Genomic DNA, 24,768 nt, shown 5'->3' with positions numbered 1-24,768 from the left:
CTTTGATATCTATTTGTAGTAAAAATATGATAATCAGAGCGCAAGGTGGAACATAAAGCATTGTTTTTTTTAATGTTTAGGGTGTCGCGTTGTTGTGAAAATTAAATCTCGAGAGAGAGAGAGAGAGAGAGAGAGAGAGAGAGAGAGAGAGAGAGAGAGAGAGAGAGAGAGAGAGAGAGAGAGAGAGAGAGAGAGAGAGAGAGAGAGAGAGAGAGAGAGAGAGAGAGAGAGAGAGAGAGAGAGAGAAAACGACAGAAAACGTGGACGTTGAGGTTGAGAGAGACTCGCGAATTATCGGTAGAGGCTCGCTTTTACCCTTGGAGGTTCACGCGATTTACGTTTGATGGTGCCACGCGGTCGATGCTGCTGCCCCCGCGAAACTCGGCGAAACGCGAAACTCCTTCCGAGTTTTCCGCCACTGGTGGGCCATAAAGCATAAAATCGGCCATTACTCGCAAGCATTTTTGTCGTGCACGAGGGGCCACGAGCGGCAATGAGGAGGTCGCGATTGAGCTGATTGAGTCTTTCAGCCGGTGAGTAAACTTAATACGCGACGTGCTCTCGCGCGCGTGTGCTCCGCATCGGCGCATCGCGAATCGTTTTGCCGCCGTCTCGCCGCGACCGCGAGTCTCGTGCGATTTCGCCAGATCCGCGCCCGCCATCTTTGTTGCGAACTCTGCTTATACACCTTGTGCTCCGCCGCGTACTCCTCGCCTCCTCGCTCCGCCGCGTACATAGTTTTTTTCTCCCGATCGTCGCATTCGTCGCTCGTTTCATCCCTTCCTCGCGCGTCGTACCGCGGCGCGGAATTATTCGTGCTCGGCTCGGAGGCCTCGGGGCCCGGCTGCCCGGCTGCCCGCGGCCTTGATCTGAATCATCTAAATGATCTGATGAATCTGATCCCCCTTCGCTCTCAAGTCTCAAGTCAGCCGCGTCGAATCCATGACGCGTGCGATCACTCTGTCTTGCGAATCACAAAGTTTCTTTCTGTGTCTCCGAGTCTCGATGTTTTCCAACGTTCAGTTTCGGAGGCGCTACATAAAGATTAAGGACATTGCTCCGTTTAGACGGAGATACATCAGCAAGATTTCCATAAAAACGATGCGTTACGAAACGATCATGTCGTAGGCGTTGGATCGTTGCATGGTTGCATGTGCAAGTGCAATGTGTGCATCGGGGAAAGACTGCGTTGGTATATACATCAGCTGGTAGCCTGGTTAGGTCTGGTTAGGTACCCGCGAAACATCGCTAATCGACAGCCAATATCAACCGAGACTGTCTCTGGCACGAATGTCTCTATTACCGACGGTCACTCCTAAATGCTCAATATGCAATGACAATTGACGCGTTTACTTAATTCCTTTGCATACATATACCTATTAAAATACAGTACTTCCTATTTCTGCATTCCGCACTTTCTCCGCACTCCCCCCATAAATTTCCCAATGTTTATAACTTTTGACGTTTCTGTACGCCGTCGTATGGCGTTAAAAGCGCCATTAAAATCTTTCTTGAGAGTGCCCAAGTATTGTACGATCAGCTTCGTTTGATCGTAAATCTGATTATGAGTACAATGTGAATAGCGGAGCGGCAACGTAAAACAACACGAAATAAACCGTACAACAATCCATCATTTTCTAGCCTCCAGCCTCCAGCCTCCAGCCTCCAGCCTCCAGTTCCCATTCCCTCGCGCGGGTCCGCGCCGCGCCGCGCCGCGGCGTCGGGATTGTCGGAAATTGAACTCGCCGAAATTATATCGGTTCCCGAGGCCGAGGATTTCAGACACGCGGGCACGTGCGCCATCGCGTCATCATTCGTACATCGGGAATGCGAGAGAAAGCGAGAGTGCTATATCGATCCGCCACGCGCGTGGTCTATCAGTCTACCTACCTACCTACCTGCCTCAACCCCAACGTCGCATCGTGTACTTGTGTACGTTCAATGACGACCGATGCCCTACGACACTCAGCCTACTGGCAGCGGCTCCGTTGTTTCCCTCTTTCCGTCGGTGAACTTTTGAGAACACGGACCGCTCTCCCCGTCCCGGTCATCATCATTCATCACATCCGCCGTTTCGCGATGTCGAGGAGTCCTTGCTTCGAACACGGTAAATTTCTCGATCGTGAGCCGACGATCTGAGTCATCTGAGTCCGAGTCTCTTTGATTTTCTATTGTACTTTGCTTAGAATTTAATCTTTTTGATTGAGATTTGAGATAGTTTAATAATTGCCGGCAGACGTCTTTTAAGATCTCTAGATTTTATCACGGACTGTTTAATAAATATCATCCAACAGAATTCGACGATATATAAATATTTTAAATAAATAAAAATAAATAAAACGATCTACAACATTTAGCGCATTACATAATAAACAGCCGTGATGTAAATAATGAATTACATTGTGTGAAATTTCTTTAAATCGTTAAAGGAAAGATTGAGGAGAAATTTTAAAACTATTTTCTAAAATCTAATTGTACGCACGAAAGACGCTGAAAAATCTGTTATAATTATTACTTGGTATATGATTGTTATTATTATTATATACATTCTATAAAATGTGTTGTGCAATAGTATTCATTTTCATACACGAGATATTATCATATTTGAAAAGCGCTTATCGTAAAAATAATTTTTACTTGTTTCGCGTCAACAGGTATATATAATTACAAGAACATGATACTCGTGCAATTCATTATTCGGAGCAAACTTCTCAGCCTGTAAAACTTTAAAAAGCCCATGTCAGTATATCTCTTTTAATTTTACCTTAGTACTTTTATATAAAGAATAATGTGGAAAGAATCGATGACCTCATTTTGTGCAATTGCACTTTTCTTAGAATAGAATCGTATAATTTTTTTATATGAATTGATTCTTCCCATTATTCTACGTATAAAAAAGTTTTGGCTTATACTTTCTTAGGGAAAACACACACACACACACACACACAAAGAGTATTAAAGCATAAAAGTAAGTATTGAAGTAAGATAATCGAAAATATTCGAATTTATGAAAATATTTTACGATATAGGTGCAAAATGATAATATCTTCTCCGTTAAATATTAAAGAGAACAATAGTTAAGGATTTTTCGACTTATTTTTCATTAAAAAATAACGCTATAACAACGTAATAATTAGTAGGCGCGAATTATATGAAGTGTTGTATATATTTTATAGTGAGATAGTTCTATTGGCTATATCTCTCTGGAATTAAAGAAGATTATTAGGATTCTCCTAACGGAAAAAGTTCAGTAGACTCCTCTGGATAAGTTAAGAGTTAACAAGATATTGAAAAGTTTCCGCGAGCACACTGACCTGTACTCGTATCGATCGACACGAGTTGCTGCTGCGCGCGTATCAAGTATAATTTTTAATTTACCCAACAATACACGGATTTAGATTATAAATCGGGAAAAGAAAGAATCGTAATGAATTCGTTTTGAAATCAAATCATAAATATCGAAATACAATTATACGTATAATGTCAGATATGTTAATGCCGGGGCCGGGAAGAATGAGCCGATTTTCATTGAAATACAAACGCTGTAAAAGCAACGAACGAAAAAAAAGACTGATAAATATGAGAAAGTAGATAATTCTTAAAAATTATTGAAAGTTTTGATTAATATCTGAAATTTAGACGTTCAAATTCCGTTGAATGAGAGAGAGAGAGAGAGAGAGAGAGAGAGAGAGAGAGAGAGAGAGAGAGAGAGAGAGAGAGAGAGAGAGAGAGAGATCCCCTATGACGGCGCGATGTCGTCGTCATCGTCATCGTCGATGGTCGCGTCGCGCGTCGGGTAGACGCACGAGGTCTACGGTCTACGCCGGTGGGCTGTTTTGGCCGTTTTGGGCGGGCGACGCAGCGGCTAGGCGGCTGTGCGCAAAAAGCGACGGCAGTCAAGTTCAAGGCCACCGACGTCTCCACCCTCTCACCCCCTACCACCCCGGCGCGCCGTTCTGCGACTGCCGTCAGTCCTGTCTCCCGTCGCGGCCGCGGCCGCCTTCACCGCCCCCGCCACCCACTCACCTATCACTGTCGTGATATACACACATTGGCGCGTCTGAACGCCAGTAACGTATCAAGTCGAGACTGCCACATTCGTTTGTAGGATCCGGAGCGATTACTCCGGGTGATTCTCTAGCGCGACGCGACGCAACCCGACGACGCCGACGCCGCGACGGTACGAAGGGACATGGGAGTGTTTCGCTCAATCGATCTACCCGTTGCCGCGAGGGAAAATTCAATTCGTCTGTACGTAAATGTCGTTTGACATGGGGTTCTGACTCGGGTATCTGAAACCATGTGCGAACTTTACGATCCAACTAAACAGAAGAAGGAGAAATGTTCATAAACATGGATCTAGAAATTATCTCTTGAAATATTGGAGATGTATCTTTTTATTTATTAGATCACGCACACGCACGCACACACACACACGCACACACAGTGAATTTCGCGAGACATATTTTGCTAATGAATATAAATATATAAAATAGTTTGTATAGCTATTGATAGATACGAAAGTTGCATCATCATAAACACATATTTACACACACATACACACGACAGAAAATTTATCTTAATTCTAACATAAAAATATATATCTATAAATATATTTATCTAGAATGTAGGAAACTATTTTACGAGGGTCTGCTACTGCCTCGCTTCTCAGAAAGGGTGGAGCTTAATGCAAAGACGAGAGAGAAAGAGAGAGGATATAAATCAACGTATATAGAGATATGAAAAAGCCGCTTCGAGTCGGCACGATAAAACGCGAGCCGTATCAAGGTGATACGAGGGCTACAATGTTAATGACCGATTGCCCGTGACCATGATTTTATCCAAAATGACATTGCACGCGACGTTTGCGAAAAACACATCTGTGCTTTAGCTTTAGTTGGAGACAGTTGGTTTGTCTTATCGATAAATACGATAAGGTGAAAATACTTGGGTGTTGCCTAATACGGTGCAACTGCACGATAGATGTTATTTCAGATCAAAAGATTTCAGGTCGTTACTTTACATAATGCAACATAATATCATTATTGTGTACATTGTGTACAGCCAGTACAGCACAAACTTTGGCGCAAGCACTGACAAGAGACGAAAAATTAATCAAGTATAAAGCAAAATGAATAAATGGGTTTACACAAACTTGAGAATTTTTCTAATTAATTTTCTAATAAAAGACGATATTATATTGCACGCATGTGTTTTTCTTGTAAATATATATCATTATGTACAATACATAGAGTCAGCGCTTTATTAGCATAAAAGTATTGTTGGAATTTCTGTAGGGTGACGTAACGATCTCTGGATGTAACATATATCTTTTTACTTATTGTTAGTATATACCATAGACATAGTTCTGTGCGATGTTTCTTTATCTGGAGCCTAATTAATATTGTCGTTTTAAATGCGAGTAGCGCGAAAAAGTACGGCTAACAATAAAATCTTCCGCTCTCTTCTCTCGAGGCTCTCAAGGCAGCGTGATGCAATTCTTATTAGGTACTTGTAGTGACTTGTACCTACGACGCGTGTCCGAAATGGACGTTACGTATAAGTTCGGTTAATAAAGAAGCTTGATGAATAAGAGAGCAAAAGTTGATATCAAATCAGATTGTAGTTCTCGAGAACGAGAAGGTATAACAACCAATTCGACCTCGGCGAAACGCTTACTCCCTCCGTCTTTTTGCCAACCTTCGGTTAGCGACAGTCGGGAGTAAAAATGAGGATAAACGCAAGTCGTATTTTGTACCCCGAGATGTTTTCTCGATATACCGATTTTAGGATTATAACTTTTCTCGGTTCTCGGGTTCGGGATCGTGACTTCAGGATGTCATCTCGCGTTCTAAATTCCTTTCGTTTTCCTCTTCGGGGTCTATCGCGAAAAATTCAGATCGGGCCTGACGTATGTGCGTCGCACCGACGCGACCGTCCAGGGTCCAGGGCCTTCGTCCCGCAACTCCCGCATCGGCGACATCGCCGTCGCGTCGCGTCGCGTCGCGTCGCGTCGCGTCGCGTCGCGCCGGTCCACCTCCGTGCATCGGAGCATTCGGAGCCGCTGCAGGGAGCCGCGTCGCGCCGCTCCGCGCGGCGGATTCACTTAACGCCGCCGATGTGTTTTAGCGCCTTCACAGGCCTTCAGTCAGTTCAGTCGCGTACGGCGCGCGTTGCCGTGAACGTCGGTGATCGTTGTCATCCTCCTCTTTCTCCTCCTCTTCGTCGTCGGTGCGCGCAGCGTGCGGTGCGCTCGCTCGCGCCGCGACGCGACGCGCGACGGGCCGATTTGAACGGACGAGCGGTGTCGAGCTGCGAGCGTCGCGATCACGCCAGTCCCGATTGCCGGCGAGAGGAGGTGCACGCGTGAGAAAACGGAGACTGTGCGTGCACTTTTCGGTGTCGCGTGGGACGAGGACGAGGCCATGGACGCGTGGATGTACGACGTGGTAAGTGCCGTACATGTTACGGCACCTAACGATTCTTTTTCCCTCTTCTCTCTCTCTCTCTCTCTCTCTCTCTCTCTCTCATTTTTTCTGCGCGATCTCGTGGCTTTGTTTACGTAATGTGCACGTTGCGCATCGTCGCAATCCTACACTTTCAAAGTTCTTTCAATCGTCTTCGATCGATTGGCGATGGTGACGATCGCAGGATCGCGTCTTTAAAAGGAAAATCAAACTCGTCAATTTGTTACTCCGTTACACCGTCGCAGATTTTACGGAGCGAGATTCGCTGAATGCGTCTCGCTGAATCGTAAAACGACTTACAATTATCGATGCGATCAAACGCACGATTTCATAATTTTCCTATTCCCGGCTCCGCGATCTTTCGCAATCTTGCTCACTCCGTTCGGAAAAATCGGTGTAAATCTTTGCCTTGCGCCTTGCGACGAAACGTTCGCGAGGATCGTGTAAACAATATTTTCTGCATTAATGTTTTAGCAGGTGCGAACGTGTATTACTCAGCCGCGACGAGCCGTTGCCGTTACGTTACACAACGTGTCGGGCTGTTAGATAATTCATCCCACGTCTCGCGACTAATTTCCTTCATGCTCGCCAGTTTGTTAGTCTCTTGGGAATCCTCGGACAGCTTTAAGGGAAAATTGAGTAATCGGGCTTGTCCCGAGTCCCGAATAAGTCCGCTTTGTCGAAATACAGGTGTGCGCGAGGAAAGATGTGCGTCCGAAATCCACCTACAGAGACCGGGGATAATTGGAGTGTTTTGCGGCGCGCCGTGCGCCGCGCCGTGCGGCTCCGAAAACACCGCACCGCGACCGGGGAAAAAAAATTGTTTGTTGTGATCGCGCTCTCGCAGCTCGCAGCTCGCACGAGCGCGCGGGGCTCCTCTTCGCCTGGTATTCGGTATTGTACCTCGCCGAGCGTTCTTTATCGGGCAAGCGTGTCTTTTTTTCCCTCCCTCTTTTTCGGCGCTCCTTCCTGCTTTTTCGGCTCTTTGTTCGCTGGCTTTGCGCGCTCGGTCGGCGTAGCTGCGTTTAATGACAAACGCGATATCGATTAATTAACGATCGGAGAGGAGATTGACTCCAAATCAGCCCGAGAGCCTCTGTAACGGAAGGGAGAATATCCCTGCCGCTTGCGAATGCATCAGCGATACATTTAATAATCACGTAATAATCCGCGATAAAGTAAGGCGGCCGGCCGCGCGACGCGACGGCGCGGCGTCTTTTCGGATGACAAGAAGAGAGACGGTGCAAAAGAATGCCCGATTAGCTCGATGTCATTCGGATCAATTGCGTTGCTTACACGTAAGTCGAGATTTATGATGGTTCGACGATACGCATCTTCCTTCCTTCACGTTTTATTTCGCTATCATGTATCGTGTACTCCAGCATGTTTCGAAACCGCCCGGTGTCTCTTTGACCACATATAATTTTAGGGTAGTTTAGGGTAAGAAGTTAAGTGTGTGTCTTTTAGAGAGTAAGCTTACAATTAGAGTTTCTTTCTTCAACGAAAATACCGATAGCGTGTCGATTCGAATTCAGAAACAAAACAAAAAAGGGACTTTATTGCTTCTCAATTACCGTTTAAACTCCATGTTTCGCAAAGCGGAATCTTATCTGTTATCGACACTTTCCCCGTATGAAGTTGTCAATATTATGCTTGACTTTGAAGACGTCGAGTGAGTCGTCGTTAGCAGTGAAATCGAGAATCTGTAATGATCTATTTTTTTCAATAGAGAATCATGATGAATTTATTTCAAAAAAGATAATATATATGTTGCGGCTGTTTATAACCACGTTCTCGTCTGTCGTGTTATGTCTATCTGTCCGTAATCCGTAATGTGTATTGTGTACATAACATATTAAGCATAATGCCCTGTGGAGAAAAACTTGTGTGAAAGTATGTAACTGTATCGCAACAATTATTGAGAGGCCACAAGAGGATATATATCTTTAGCGTAACTGTTATTTCTTTTTAAAATATTATTCTACCTACATTCCTACATATATTTATTTATTTTTAGAAAATTTATTTTCGGACAGTATCAAAAATCTCATTGCATAGCTCCTACATGCAATTGTTTTGGAAGAGCGTTAAAAATCCATTGATCCCATAAATCCTACAAGTTATCCCTGAAAGCAACACATTTTTGAACGTTGGTATTGGTATATGTTCAATAATTGGTACAATTTGAAAAAAGAAGAAAATATGTTTGATTAGATTTTGGGAGAAACTTAGAAGTCGACGAAACGAACGCAGGTTTAACACTTTTAATTATATACTAAATACGAGTACACATAGAACTGTGTATAAATTAATTTTGTTTTTGTTTAATCGCCGCGGCTCGGTTTAGTAACTGTTGCGTATAAAGAATTACTCGCGAAAGAAACGTCAGTACATTCAGCGGTTTTTAGATTTTTGCGAAATCGCACGACCGCGACGTAGGTGTGACGTGTGACGTATTTAATAGACTCAATTGTGGCTCGCACACGTGCGTCGCTCAACAGAATATATCCAGAATAGGTATACCAACTCTTTAGACCTTTTCCAGATTAGAATAAAATTCTATTATTGTGCAAATCAATAATTCCCTACGTACATCGCAGGGGGTGTGTGTGTCGTTGGTGCATAAATCAGCCTTGCTTCCGTAATCGGCTGGTAGTTACCGCATGTGAAAAAGTTATTAGTGCCTGAAAAGAGCGTTATCGACTTGTGCTATTGCTGTCCAGTAGTCCAGCACTTGTCTGGTCTGGCGATGCGCTGCTGGGTGCGCGACTTTCGATTTCTCTCACAATCAGATGCGGACGCGCAACCGTCAACGGAATGTGCCCTACTCGCGGTCGCACGCACCCAATTTTACGATCCTTACGCAATTCCACGTGCGTGAGGCGTCACGAAGACAGCGTGACGAAATACATCATGCTTACGTTACGTTATCGCCGATATTGTTTAGCGTTTCGATTTTCGATGGGCCGCGCCGCACGCGTTACGAAGGCTAAAACCTTTAGGTACGTATGTACTCGAACTTTTCGCCGGTCTCGATACTTTCACACAATGATAACGCGCTTCTACAACGACGAATACTATCCATCTCATCGCGTTGCCTCTCAGCCGAATTGACAAGGGGTTAACGACGAATTTGTGCTAGCGTATGGTTCGTACACTTGAAATATATGAGCACGTGACTGACAATGAGATCCGCGATCCGCGACGATCCGATCGTCGCCGAGCGGCTAATGAAAGTGACTCGTCATTCCTTCTCAATTTGTTCGTAAATCGGATTGGACTAACCATCTAAGGTCGGGAATAAGCAGTTTCTAATTTTTCTTAAATTCGGTGGAGAACGCGACACTCGCGAGTCGCGACACAGGTTCGGGCCGTCTTGTTATACCTAATCTAATAATTCTGCGACGGATTGCGGTCTTTTAAACGTTGGCTTATTCAAACAATGTAAATTACATTAACTGGAATAAAAATAAAATCGTCGAACAGGAGCGGGAGCGCCGCGCGGTCGGAGCTTGATAGAAGAAAAATATTCATCGCGAGAGTTGCGTCAACGGATATTTTCGGAATATTCAAATTTTTCCGGCTTCGTGAAAATCTACATACCGATCGTAATGTAAAATTTATTAACTGTCTTATCGCCTTCGAGTCATGTCGTCATGTGCTTGCGGGATCAACTGACATGATAACGAAAATATATTTTATCGCGTTTTATAATTAACATTACATACATTATATTTTATTACTTTTATTAGCTTCTTCAAATTATTCGCGAAATTTCATAATTCAAAAGTAATCTGGCTATTAAAATGCACGTTTAATAGTTGATAAAATCTTGAGCATACACAATATTATCGATATGGATATAAGAATATCATATTTTCAAAGTTATAATTACAGAGAAAATATTTAATCGAAATCGAATTGTAAAAGCATCGCCGTTTTCTCTATTGAATTTTGTATTGAATGCTACTAATTGGATTTTTTTCTTCTTTTTTAAGAAAATGGTTTGTAAAAAGCTCTCAGTTGGAGAAGACGTATTGAAACTTATTGGAATGATGACTATTTCGATGCATGAACATTATTATGCCTCGAATTTGTGTAATTTATGTAATTTCCAACTTTGCCCGACAGATCCTGTCCACCTGTTATATACTCGTATATTAATATGACGATAAGTTGGAAAAGCAATGTAATTAATTAAACGGCAAGTGGATTAGCGTTGGAACACTTGCGCAAATTCTTGCCGGATTATTGAAAAAGGCATTACGACACACCGCTAGTTGCGCATAAACAAGTGCTCGCGGGTAGGAAGCGGAACGCGGAACGTGGTCGTGATAGAGTAACAATGCGAAGGTCGTTGTTACGTGATATACTTGTACGTGAATACGTGCACCACGATCGCTGTCGATCGCTGACGCGCGCGCCGATGCACTCGTCCATCCATCCATCCGTCCGAAAGAGATATTCGCGGAAGGAGTTAGGAGATACCTGCGATACGTCATACGTAGGAGTAGGAGGGATGTCCGCGGGATACAGTCCGTACCTCGCTTGATCGTTCGGGGATTAATAACGAAAGAGAGAAAGGGCACGATGTTCGTTATTTGAAAGGACAACAAATAAATAAATGAATAACCCGCACGTACTTATTGTTGGATGGAAGTTAAGTACGAGCCAGGCACGATTACTGCCTATAGGCAGTCTGCAGGATGCCTCGAGGGAGGTGAAGCCGAGTGGGCGAGAGAAAGGAGGCGAAAAAGGCGGACGTATATACCTACATCGGAGCGTGTTTTATTGACAAGTTATAAGTTATAAAAATGTTACGGATCAACATTGTACCGACCGGCGACCACCGACGTCTCTTACAGGAGTTTAGTCTTACTTGCGTTTTAACATGTATAATGCAATGTGCTTTTCTACATGCGATACTCTTTTTTCTTCTGTGCGCAAAAACAGATTCGTGCGGAACGAATGACTGCTGAATTCTTCTAAGCATTTTATATAGAAAAATGTTGGTGAAAAATGCAAAAATACGATTTATAAAATTGAAAAAGAAACTGATTGAGAGTTATAGTCATAGCTAGATTAGCGACACACCCACATCTTGAATTTTGATTTTTGCGTAATACCGTCCAATTACCAGCGCGATATATAGGAGTCTCCTTTTTTTAATCGAATCATAAGAATGCGCTATTTTTTAACGCAGTATTTTCTCACTAGGGCTCAAGATCTAGCTGTGTGACTCGAAATCGGGAACGTACCTGTCTACCGATTATTTCGCGCATTGTCCAAGGTTAGGATTTACACCTCTTTCTTTCTCTTTCACTCCGAGGTGACGTCATCGATGTCTCGCGGCCTTAAACTTGACTCGCCTTCGAACATCTTGTTCCGGAGAGGGATTATTATCTCTCCCTACCAGCGATATGACTCGGCATCGAGCCGTACGGGGTACGGGCCCCATACCGCATACCGCATACCGCCGCTCGTTGATCGGCAAGGTCTATCTCCCGTTCTGACTGATCCGTTCAACGCAGATTCGCCTTTACGTGAACCTCCCCCTCCCCCCTTCCCATTGATCTCATCATCTTATGTCGATAAGTTCTCCGCGAGGTCTCTGTTCAGAGTTCAGACCCCACGGCATATAAGAAAAGCTTCGCTCTGCAATCAATAATAAAAGTCTTTAATAATTAACAACTGTAAAATGAAGGCGAATAATATGTCAAGTTAAATGGACCCAAGCTTTACAAGACTTACGCGGTATATCTGCTCATTTTCTGTCTCTATGTATATATATACATAGTAGTATATACAATATATATACATATATGGTAAATAAAATTACAATTTTGATCTTGTTATGACATAACAGGGAGTTGTATGGGTTCAAGTTTAACGAAAAGTTTAATTTACCGTACTTGGTTATCTTTTTCCTTTACGAATATTAAGATCGTAAGTAAAGCTACAATTTAGAAAATGAGAGATAGCGAACCCCCCGTGATAAATTCTCCCCAAAGATGTCCAAGGATCTGAAAGCTTGAATGATTCAATATTCAACGACGACGGAAGCCGATATCCACGTCGAATATACTCGACGGGCCGGCTCGGAGTTATTCTCGTTGCTGTTTTAATACCGCGTTATTACACGGCCGCGTTATCGCGCTATTTTTATATTGGATAAGATCGATGCGAAATCGGAGCGTAGTTTCCGCCAAGGCTCCGGCCTTGACCGCGACCCAGGGTCTTCATCCTCGAGTAATCGATCCGTTCTTTTCGCATTCTAATTCCGTAACCACCCACGTACATACACTGCCGATATTCTGACCGCGCGCGCACACAAGCGGACAATTATAATAATTTAATAATTCACAGATAACGTTCGTCGACTTGTTGCAACCGTTGCGGAATATCGACACGTTCGTGGATTTCTATGCTACGGCAAAAGCGTGTAAAAATATACATCAATTATCCGATCGTTGCAGGGAAGCTCCGAGTTCTTTCCAGGATTATTTTCTCTTTCTAAAAAAAAGAAAAAATTATTTAAAAAGAGAGGCTGACGCATTTAGACTTTGCGTGCAGCCGCTTTCGCGAAACGGGAGAGATCTAATAACAGAGATAAGAGCCTTCCAGTACGAAAGCTTCTCCTTGTTCCTGAAAATTGTTTACCGTTATCACGCTCGTTGTACTGTAACCACAGGGAGCCTCTCGTTGTTCCTGAAAATCGTCCGCTGTTATGTCAGACGCGATCATTCCGCGTCTGCAATTCCGCGCAAACGCCTGCCGAATCAGGCGTGCACGACGCACGACGCGGAGTTGGGCATTATGCGACTGTTATGCGAATTGTGCACTATCGGCCGATATCGCACCTGGCAACTGGCAACAGATAGGGAGCTGTTTATTGACCGATGTTAATCGCGGCGTATCTTAATTTGTGCAGCGTGGGCGATACCACGCGCGCGCGTTTATTCCATCCGATTGTTATACCTACCGGGCCACCGCGCACCGGGCGATCCGCGCGCGATTCGCTTCTATATCATAATATCGCGGTGCACGTTATCAATCATCTCTCCTATCGGCATCGGCGCGGGCGATCGAGAGCGAGGTGAGAGCGTAAAGTTCAAGAAACCGTTGTACTGCAAGAGCCTCAGACCCTTTCAAAAATCAACGAGAATGTCTATAGTTTCTCCCTTTTTCAAGCGAAGAAACTGACAATGAGTCATTTCAATAGCGCGAGAAAGGGATTTTTATATCTCTACATAAGAGAGTCTTTTAACCCTGATGGGCCCTGGCGTCGCAATCCAATTTCGAGCGGGGGGACTTGATGAAAATCTTTTATTTTACTGTGCGCGCGCGCGCACACGCTCAGCTCGCATTTCGCAATTAATCTTCACTTTTCGATCGACCGTGGTTGTATTGAAATTAACGACGGTTTCCCGTCCTCGCTCGCGAAATTGTTAAACTAGTTAACTGAGATTTCTGTTCATTTTAGTTGCATCGCGTCTTGTCTATGTTTTTTCGCACGTGTTATCATTTCATTCTCAGAATTTCGATGTAGTTCGTAGAGTTCTAGAGTTCGAGTCTCTCGTACGATTAAGGGTGAAAAATTCAAGGATATTGAGTGTCAACTCAAAGTTTTCGTCATACGAAAATCAATGATAATTTTGTTTTATATTTCAATCAAGATCGAGTTGAGAATCTCTTACTCTCTCAGACACTATATTTCTCAGGAGGATGCAGATTAGGCTGAAATTAACGCTCCGTAACTTCGGAGGGCTTTAATTATAGGGCCTAATTCTTTTTTTACGTTTAATTGACTTTTTTACGTGTATCTAATGCAGACGGTCACTTTTCTCTTTTGAGGAAGAACGAGAGAGAATCTCTTCAATTATATTAATATTCTGAAAGTGGGGTGCTAAGACTGCTAAGTTGTCGGTAATATCGTCGGGACTCGGGATCATGTCGCGTCGCGTCGCGTCGCGTCGCGTCGGCGCGTAGCGGAACGGGGAATCACGGATGTATAGGCAGGAAGGTAGGACAGAGGAGGAGATAAAACGAGATAAAACGAGATTGAGAGGCCCAAGGCCGTTGTTGTCGGCCGTTTCCGCCAGCGCTCGGTGTCTAAAATTGCGATGGCGTGGCTCCGCGGCCTTCGCGAACGCGGCAGCTTCTCGCTCTCTCGCAGAAAAGTCAAGTTCAAGGCCGGCGAGGCACATCTCTCTCTCTGTCTCTCCCCCTCTTGTCTCTCGCTTCTCCCTCATGTCCGCCTTTCGAGCTCTCAATCGAACGTGGCTCGAACGCGGAGGGAGGAGAACACTTATGCAACCCTTTCCCCTCTCAGTGTGTGTGTGTGTGTGTGTGTGTGTGTGTGTGTGTGTGTATGTAAATATGCAACCTGTCCTGCTAGAGCTAGAATATAATGGAACAAACGTAGGACCGGTTGCACCGATGCCGCGATGCGGTGACGTGACGTTTCGCGCTAAATAAGCTTGCTTAGTCGTCTCTGCCGACTCTCTTTCGATTTATGTCCGCGACGCGACGCGACGCGATGCGCCGCGGCCGTGCAGAAGGGAACTGGCTCCGAGATGATCGCCATCGGTCTTGTATCTCGGCGTATTGATGTTACGATCGAGGGGGAGCAAGCACTGTTCGTACAAGAGGGAAAAAGTACAAAACGGACGTGTGGTATCAAGCAATTCACACCGTTCAGTTCGGACATCGCGTCCGTCTCGTTTCCAAGGTTCGCTTCGGCGATCAGTCTATTCAGTCGCAATTCGCAATTCGCAATTCGCAATTCGCAATTGAATCGACGGGAACGCGAGTCGAAATCACAATTGGCTTTTTTTCTTCTCGAGGCACGTAAAACGCCTCGGGTAAGAGGCCCCGGTTAAGTTCCATGAGTCGGGCACAGATTCGAATGCGAATCTGACGTGATTCTGACGTCGCGTCGTACCGGGTTTGTCGAATAAAAGCGTGCGAGTTCGCATCTGGAAAAAAATCAAGTTCAAGGTCGACTAGTCCGTCTGCGAGTCTCGCGTCTCGCGTCTCGTGTCTCGCTTTCTGCTGGCACACGACACATGATACCGGACAGGATGGGAGTGGGAGGGAGGACGGGGAGAAAGGGGACTTACGCAATCCTTTCACCGTTACTTTGTTCATCAACGTCCTAATCTAGGGCGCAGTTATCTTGTATCCAGCGTCGTCGAATAGCGTCATTTTATTACGTCAACTGTTAGGTCATGAGATATTTTTCTACACATATATCCTTTAACTCGATCTGCCTGTGAGAAATTAATTTCTTGACAAATTCTTTTAACATAACACTTTTTCCCTAAATGCTCCATATAGTCCATACTGATTGTGAGAACTAGGAATTCCCTTATCAATTTCTACACGCTGTTATCCGTCTCACATTCACAGAGTAAATACTTGGTCACAATTTTTAATAATTCAATCAATGTCTAATCACATGTATTTAATATTTCTGCTCAGTCACGCGATTCGGTTCACAATCGTTCATAACAGATTCACAAATATTTTTTGTCAGAAATACTTTGGACTTTATTCTTATTTCTGGATTCTGTTTTGGATCTAAAACACTTGAGGTACACAGAAATTGGACGGGGTACCCTTAAAAATTTTCAGCCTTAAACATTACAGACGAGGACGGAAATCAATTTATGTTTTGTATCCAAGTTTCATCGACGTCTCAAGGCTTAAACAACGATTAGAGTTACCGTCAAGTCAGCAACCGTGTAATGCCTCGGGTAATCGTATCCCGTACTCGTGTACCGTAGCATAGTGTTTACATGCGGTTCATAATGAGTTCGTAGTGGTTCTCATAATCGGTTTTTGCATTTCCCGACGAATCCGATTTGTGCGTGTGCCCGAGTACCCGAATACCCAAGCATGGACCCGAGTAGGAGCGAGAGTGGCCCGCGGTGGAGAGGAGAGCGCAATCGCTGGGACTATTAGGTGGCGCGGTGCAGCGAATTCTCTCAAGTCAATTCTAAAAATGCTCGAGGCGTTGGCCGTGCTTATATATAGCAGGCGTAAAAAAGAAGTGCAGCCCCGACTGCAGAGAAAAGACGACGGCGGGTGATCTCTCGCTAAGGATTCGCCGCGCCGCGCCGCGCCGCGCCGCGCCGTTTCTCTACGATCGTCGTGACAATGACAATTAAACACGGTTATCCGCGATCCGCGCGCGATGCGTTACCTCGGTGTACATCACCTAAATCTCTAAATGTACGTTTCTTCTTCTCGTTGATCTTGACAGGTCTGTATGATGTCTGATGCTACCACGGAAAGCATGATCGGGAATAACAGGACGATGCCCAATATCAAGCAGGAAATTGATAATCCAACGACGCCCACGCAAAATTATCAAGTGTGTTCACCAACCACGACTCTTCAGCATCAGGAGGTATTGTTCAGGGAACTTCTCGACTCGTCGCGTCGTAACGAACATAGGCGTCCCGCCATTATCGCGCGCTAATATTAACTGTATCTTCGTGGCCAATACTCGTTTTTCTTTTCTCGTAAAAGGAACGTTGCAAAAAGGTTTCAAGGGGTTTCTTTGCTTCGTACATTTATTGGCATATTTTTTCCATGTACATTTTCTTCCATCATATTTCTTTACATTGCATTGTGTTAATTATTACTTCCATCATATTTCTTTTAGTCGATATGCACGAAATTAGACATAGCGACGGACTACGGCGGTAGCAACGGTAGTCCCGAGAGTCCAGAGATGCATCATTGTTCCTCGACGACGCAGCCGTTGGGAACTCCGGAGGTGCGTGATTCCGTCCCGATAACATTTCTCCATAGGCAAAGAGTTTATATTAAGGATGATTTATATTTCAACTACTGTGAAGAATTGTTGGCGTTTCAGGATGGCGTTAAGGAAGAAGATATGATACCCAGGAGGCTTTGTCTTGTCTGCGGTGATGTTGCGAGCGGTTTCCATTACGGAGTCGCCTCGTGCGAGGCATGCAAGGCTTTCTTCAAGAGAACTATACAAGGTAAGCGGGCTTATCGATTTCCGTAACGGGCCGCAATAATTCGTCCAGATAGCACCAAGGACTACGTTAATGCGCATTTTCGATCGCGCATAGTATTTGCATATGTACATACGTACATATCGTACACACGTACACACGGTATGTTTCAGACGGTATATTTGGACACGTGTGGCCTTTTGTAATCATAGGTTTGAGAACTATAGTTGGTGCTATCTGGGACAGGAGACCGCGTATATTACGATAAAATAAAGCCAGTAATTTTACAGGAAACATCGAGTACACTTGTCCGGCGAACGGCGAGTGCGAGATAAACAAACGAAGACGTAAGGCCTGCCAGGCGTGTAGATTTCAGAAATGTTTGCGGCAAGGAATGCTGAAGGAAGGCGTGAGATTGGATCGTGTTCGAGGAGGTCGACAAAAGTACAGAAGATCCACGGACCCTTATACGCCGGTCAAGAATGCCACGCTGGAGGGTATTTGCCTTACGCTAATATACTTTCCATCGTGCTCGTATTTCATATCGACTCTATTATATAATGAGGAAAGAGATATTGGTTAAGAGATAAAGATTCTCTCTTTTGAACGACCATTTACATCGTTAACTTTATTTTCCATTATTCAATGTTTCAAGCTAACGTAGCGTCGGCAGCTTCTACCGAAACGATAAGTAAGCTATTGAATCATCACCATGTATTTCCGTATAATATGTGGTTTACTTTATTCATCTTTTAGTTTCATTTTGGTTCTATAATTTATTTATCACATCTCATTGTTTCTTTAATATTGTCTGTTGCAAATTTTCATTTATAGCGTTAAATATTCATTATTAGCGTTTACTAATTTAGTGGCATTTTAGCGCCTTGCCTTAGGGCAATTTAAATAAAGAGGCACACCGTGTCTCGTCTCTTGCAGACAACAAGATGGTCGAAGCTTTGACGGCCTGCGAACCAGACATGCTTCAAGTGTCCAACAACTCGGGTACACAGGAGACGGATCAGAGAGTTCTCGGACAATTGTCGGATCTCTACGATCGAGAATTAGTCGGTATAATCGGTAATTATCGGCCGCGCGTGACTGTACGCTAATAATTAGTTACGCTTGAAATTTTTCTTCGTTCGGCGAACACTTTTAATTCATTTCCCTGCAGGTTGGGCCAAGCAGATCCCGGGGTTCAGCAACTTGGCGCTGAATGATCAAATGCGGCTTTTGCAGAGTACTTGGGCCGAGATATTAACCTTCACCCTGGCGTGGAGAAGTACGCCCAACACCGGCAGATTGAGGTTTGCGCAAGATTTTACATTGGACGAAAGACTTGCGCGCGAGTGCCATTGTACGGAGCTTTATACACACGTAAGTAATTGCCTATAAAAGTTTACCTATAATTATATATCTTAGTACTATTATTAATCTTTTTAGATATCCTTAAATAGAAAAATAGAAAATTGAACAGAAAAATTAATGTTTATTATATTAGATTTATATTATATTCAGAATAATTTAAGATAATAAAGAAAAATTACATTTTAGATAACAAAGAAAAATTTCACGTTGCAAAGTTATCGAAAGTCATCTCTCTCTCTCTCTCTCTCTCTCTCTCTCTCTCTCTCTCTCTCTCTCTCATCTCCATCTTTTGTACAAATATAAATTTAAAACCGGTCGGAAATAATTTTTTTTTCCAATTACAAAGTAGAGAACGTCATAAATTGCTTTATTGTATTTATGTATTTACGATTCGCCAGTGTGCAGCTCTTCTGAATATAGTATTATTTCTTTGAACAGTGTATACAAATTGTTGAGAGGATCCAACGATTGGGTTTAACGCGGGAGGAATACTACGTGTTGAAAGCCTTGATCCTAGCGAACAGTGATGCTAGATCCGACGAGCCTATGGCGCTCTCCCGTTTCCGAGATTCGATCTTGAATTCTTTGTCGGACTGTGTAGCGGCAGTGAGACCGGGTCAAGCCCTCCGCGTCACGCAAAACATGCTACTAGTGCTGCCCAGTCTCAGACAGGCCGATGGGATCGTCAGACGTTTTTGGTCCAGTGTATATAAAACGGGCAAGGTACCGATGAACAAGCTCTTCGAAGAGATGCTGGAGAACGTTTGTCATCGATGAGATACGCTTGGTCGTCGCAAATTTGATAACTCGACCATTCGTCGCCAGGTTTATTGCCGTTTATTGTAAGCTGACGATATTCGCCACCAACGTGATTATATATTGTACATCATTATTTCGGGCACGTTTTTTCAATGTGCCATTACGTTGTCGAAGACACCAGTGAGTGATAGTGCGGAGAAACCAAGTTTGTCGGTCCTCCTACGATCCTTTTTTTATTTTCTAATAAACTCGTGAGTTTTTATTCTCTTTTTTTTCCTTTCTTTTTGCGTGCGAAAAGGACGTTGAAAGTAAAAGTTCGGACAGTGTCTCCGGCGATTGTTGTAGTTCACAAATCATTATAAATGGCAAACATGTGTAGTCTTCGTTTGAGATAAAGTATCCAAACTTTCCTTTTCGAGTACCCCATTTACAGGTACAGAAAGAAAGAAAGAAAGAAAGATAGATAGAAAAAGGAAAGAAGGAAAGAAGGAAAGAAAGAAGAAGGAAAAATGTAACTTTTATGTTGGAACATAACAGTACAAGATGCGAGGAGACTTTCAAAGTACTCATTTTAGGATAGGCACATGTGGAAGCCAATCGATGGCTTTATTACCAAATAAAGTGTTTCCGTTTGATCGTCATGATCGCAACACTGAATATATTAGTAATTAGATAAAATGTAATAACTGTGGGTGTTTAACGTCGTAGTCATGATATCGTTGGTTAAGAATCAGCAATCAAAATTACTGTTATTGAACGGCATTTTCTCTATTCTCTTTTCTCTTGATCGTTGTTTATTTTTTTATTTTTTTTTGTTTTATTCACCGTGTATCCTGAGAAGCATTTGGAATCACCTTCTGTGCGTTCTCTCAACGCGATATATATGTGTACACACACACACACACACACACACATATACATATATATTGCCTCTTTTGCATTAGCACTTGTAATTATAATAGCTTAAATGTGAAGAGAAATCGAATACTATTAATCGACATATATTTGTGATAGCTGTATTGAACATCCATAGTTATAGCGATGTAGAGATACGTCTTTGTACATTATTCTAGAATACATCTTTGTACAATATAAACGAGATCAAGTTAAAATGGGTGCGAAAAGGCGCGAAGAAAAATAGCGGGTAGAATGGCTGAATCGTTCCTTAAATCGGAGACACGCTGCTTCTACGCAAAAATTTTGGATTTTGTATTGGAAATATATTTTAAAGATTATTGGCTCTAGGCTATTGCCATATTATCATGCTTTCGTTGGCGATAGAAGTGTTTACTCGGTTGTTAGAATGGTCGCGTTATATTATTTACCTGTGCCACACAAGAGAAAGAGCAGAAAAATATATTATTGCTAATATATATAATTATTAATAATATTTTTACAATCACATTATTACGATCATTATTATTAATACATTGATATACAATTAATAATATTATTACCATTATTATATTCAGGGATCTTTATTATCTAGTTCTTTATCACTAAAGCCCCTTGCACAATAGGCGATAGCGACAGCGACAAGGTTGCCGACAAAGGTATAGCTTTGTCGGCAACTTTATCGCTATCGCCTATTGTGCAAGGGGCTTAATGATTGTTACGAAAATCAGCGAGTATAATATCATCGATGCGCCGATGCGCGATCGTAACGTTATACATGCCTTTCACGATGGGAATTTTTTAAGGAGAGAACGAAAGCCATATATAGAAAGTGAGTAAATCTCATGGAGCTTCATTTGACGACGATTGTCGTAAGTCTACGGCGGTTTTTATCCTTCAGCAAATTCGCTTATAATCACCCCAGTCGTATGGAGGCTTATTTAGCTTTTTACAATTAAAACGAGAGTTAACAGTAAACAAACTAGAAAGACTAAACAATAGATTCTCAAATTCAGTTCTTTCTTATTATTTTTTGATTATTTATTTCTTATATACATAGTATTAAAAGTTATGTCAAAAAGGTATACGTGATATACGTATCTTTCCAATTAGAAAATCATTTCCTCGAGACAGAAATGGTAAAAGCCGCGTGTGGACTTGGTCATTGCGAAACTGTCGTCATGGGTCTAGAGTGCAATAAAGTCAGGGTACACAGTTCATTTTCTTTCTTAATAACAAGATAACGTCGTCCCTTTGCTCTCCCTTGATTGTTCTTATTTTTTGCTCGTAGGCTACGAGCGTTTTTCTTTTTATTCTTTCTGCATTTAAATCCGTGGAAAACAATTTGCGGCTCGATCTCGCACACTCACTACTCTTCCTCACGTTTTTCTAGTAATCTACCACTATTTTCTTGATTAACTAATATAATAAAAAAGAAAAGAAGACAGATATCGAATTGGTTGTAGGTCAAAATTTTTTTGCGTTTTATCTAGACAGTCACGCCCGATTTGATTTTCTAGCTGATTAATTTGTTTTCTTGAAAATAGTCTTGAGGAAGTTATTACTTACAGAAAATATTAAGATGTCTAAAAATCATTTTACAAAATCAAGTTACAAGGATGTTTGGAGGTTTATTATATGTTCGTAGCAGCGTTGCATTACTATTTACAAATATATAATGCACCGTAATGTTGCAATGAAACATTTCTGTAATCTGTTCCTGCAATTTTGTTGCTGCAACATTGATTGAATGCTTTGTATATGGGAATTAATGTCCAAAAATGTGTGTGTGTGAGTGTGTGTATGTGTGTATGTTTTACAAAGGGGATTTCAAGATGTCTCAAAAAGATGGTATTAACGTGAATATTTAATGTCGACGTTTTTTTAAAACATTTTTTAGTCTTAAAAACATAAAATATTTTTTTGGAACAGTCTTTCACTCACGCATATTGTCTGAGTGAGTAAAATGTGTTTTCCTTTTCTCGTCTAAAAATACAATTTGTACAGCACGTGCAGCAATATAGCTGGAATGTTGCTGCAATACTCTGGAACACTCTGTGCTGTATGAGTAGTGAATGGTCGAAAGTTTCCGTAAAGAATTGCAGAAATGTCTCAAGTTTTATTTGACAGAAAATTTGTATGTGTTATGTACGCGCCGTGTTATGTATGTACGCACATATTTTGAGCTCGTTAAAAAAAGGCCGATAATTATAATTTTTCCTCCGATGATATTCTCTGTAACGCGATACCGGTGTTTTTCTTTGTCTTTGTTTTTGTTGAGGCTAACAAGCTTTCTCATTTAACTGTGATATTCGCGTTACAGATTCCACACATGTGTCGCTGGAATCAATCCGTAGAATTAATGTTTCCTTCTTTTCCCCTTTGTTGTTGAATGCGCGTGTTAAAGGAGAACCACGGTGGTGTTAAAAATATCCGTCAATTCACAGATATGATCGTTAAAGTCTCCACATTGTTCTAATTTCTTCAACTTGAGGGACAATTAAATCAGGATAATTCTCATAAGGCATTTTTCCTTTCGTGCAATGTGCCGCCGATTTCTTTTTTCTTCCGTTCTTTACGCTAAATTCTGAACCATGTTTCCGCAAGTTCAATCCATTAACTAACAATTGTGCTTACTAACTCCTGCTATTTAATGTCGCAAAGTTACCCCCGAGGCCCTCTACTCGTGCCGCGCCGGCGCGATGGACGTAGAAAGATTTTAAGCAAATATTGTCGCGTGCGTCGCTTAATTGAAGAGAGATAAAAAGAGAAATAGAATGTGTGTGTGTGTGTGTGTGTGTGTGTGTGTGTGTGTGTGTGTGTGTGTGTGTGTGTGTGTGTGTGAAAAAGGGAAAAAAAGAAAGCGTTAGGTATTTTTGTGTGCGCTGCTGGATTATGAAGTTTCATACTTTTTCGAGCATTTTTCTTTGTACATATGTAATCACCGATTCGCCATGGCGGTAGAATCGTAGTCTCAGGGTTGCAAGCAAGCAAACACGATACAAACGTAGGCACATTCAAATAGTTAAGCGTGCGAGTATATCTCTGTCAAACATTATAAGAGTAGCTGAGTAGCATATAAAACGATAGATTTAAACAAAGGGAAAGAATAGGGCGAATTAACAAAAATGCGATACGTTGTGTAACAGGAAGTTTGTGAATTATGTAGACGGCAAATTATTGCCAAAGGAAAGCAAACGCAGCGTGGACAGGGATGGAATTATTGACAAAAGTATAATTATTATAAGGCAATACGGCGGGACGATTAAGCGTTTATTTTTCGGTAGTACAGAAGGCGTGTACGCCTTCTTTCGAATCGCCGAATTTTATAAAACTCGCGTTTCATTGCCGCACCTCGGATTGGCTTCGAAAGGCCTTCCACCCAGTTTTGGACAAGTCACACACATGACTTTGTTATTTCATTGAGATCTCGTATTGGAAGATGATTAGAACTATGTAATATATCGTTGCGTGGAAGGTCTGCTCGAGAAGGTTCTTTCGCAAGATGAAAATGTGATGTGACGTGACTCTTCTTTCCCGACGCCAGAATAAGGGTATGACGATTGTATAGCGCTAATAATCCGTGCTAAGTAAGTTCCTTCGGCGGCAGAGATCTTGCCTTTTTGATTTTGCGATACGAGAACGCATCTACACTGAAAGTGTATTATAAATAGTTTATGTATAAAGATATATATGAGATGTATGGCACACACGGGCTGCGATTTTGAGATTTTTTTTTACATTTGTAAAGTGGAATGTTTTGTAAATGCGAATTCGGACGATCGCGTCTCTCTTCAAGTCTTTTAATTATTGTAATATAAAAATTGTGCGAAATTGTTAATTGTTTTTTCTTAATTTCTTCGTAATCTTATGAGTCGTTGTTTTTTCTGTCTCAAGTCCGATGTGATTCGCGTCTGTAAGAAGAGGGATACTGCTTCTACGATGATTATAAATATGTAGTTACTTTGTAATTATGACATAGATTCTATACATAATTTTTATATGTGCGCATACTGAGAGAATGAGAGAGAGAGAGAGAGAGAGCTGTACAGTTTGGTTTCTGGTGTGTATCTGTAACAAAAAGAGGCCGAAGAGATACAACTGCAAGCAGTGGCATCGCGAAATTTCATAACGTGAGCGAATAGAATAGTTCGTATGAGAGAGAGAAAGAAAGTGAGCGTATGTTAATTAAGATGACGATATCTACAACGAGATGCAGAAAATAAATCAACAAACGACACGCTGTATGGAACTACCTCGGTAATTGTGTCTTCGTTTATTATTCCTTTAAT

General features: G+C 42.4%; 1 protein-coding gene across 12 annotated transcripts; it reads left to right on the top strand.

Moving 5' to 3' along the window:
• The first annotated feature begins 388 nt into the window (after window positions 1-388).
• Err (estrogen-related receptor) lies at window positions 389-24,740 on the top strand. Of its 12 annotated transcripts, XM_071706135.1 has the most exons (10): window positions 400-533; window positions 11,685-11,757; window positions 16,735-16,881; window positions 17,140-17,253; window positions 17,353-17,482; window positions 17,734-17,955; window positions 18,114-18,149; window positions 18,368-18,535; window positions 18,630-18,832; window positions 19,262-24,740. In XM_071706135.1, the coding sequence occupies exons 3-10, from the start codon at window positions 16,741-16,743 to the stop codon at window positions 19,598-19,600; spliced, it is 1,353 nt and encodes a 450-aa protein (XP_071562236.1). In that variant the 5' UTR covers window positions 400-533; window positions 11,685-11,757; window positions 16,735-16,740; the 3' UTR covers window positions 19,601-24,740. The 12 variants fall into 12 exon arrangements, with proteins under 12 accessions (XP_071562235.1, XP_071562236.1, XP_071562237.1 ...); XM_071706134.1 differs by lacking the exon at window positions 11,685-11,757 and having other exon boundaries at window positions 389-533; XM_071706136.1 differs by lacking the exons at window positions 400-533; window positions 11,685-11,757 and adding an exon at window positions 862-2,107.
• Window positions 24,741-24,768: the final 28 nt, after the last annotated feature.

This window comes from Temnothorax nylanderi, unplaced genomic scaffold, assembly GCF_030848795.1.
Source record: "Temnothorax nylanderi isolate EJ_2023f unplaced genomic scaffold, tnyl_v1.0 TNYL_tig0049_pilon, whole genome shotgun sequence".
NCBI lineage: Eukaryota > Metazoa > Arthropoda > Insecta > Hymenoptera > Formicidae > Temnothorax > Temnothorax nylanderi.
This window is presented reverse-complemented; position numbering and strand designations above follow the sequence as displayed.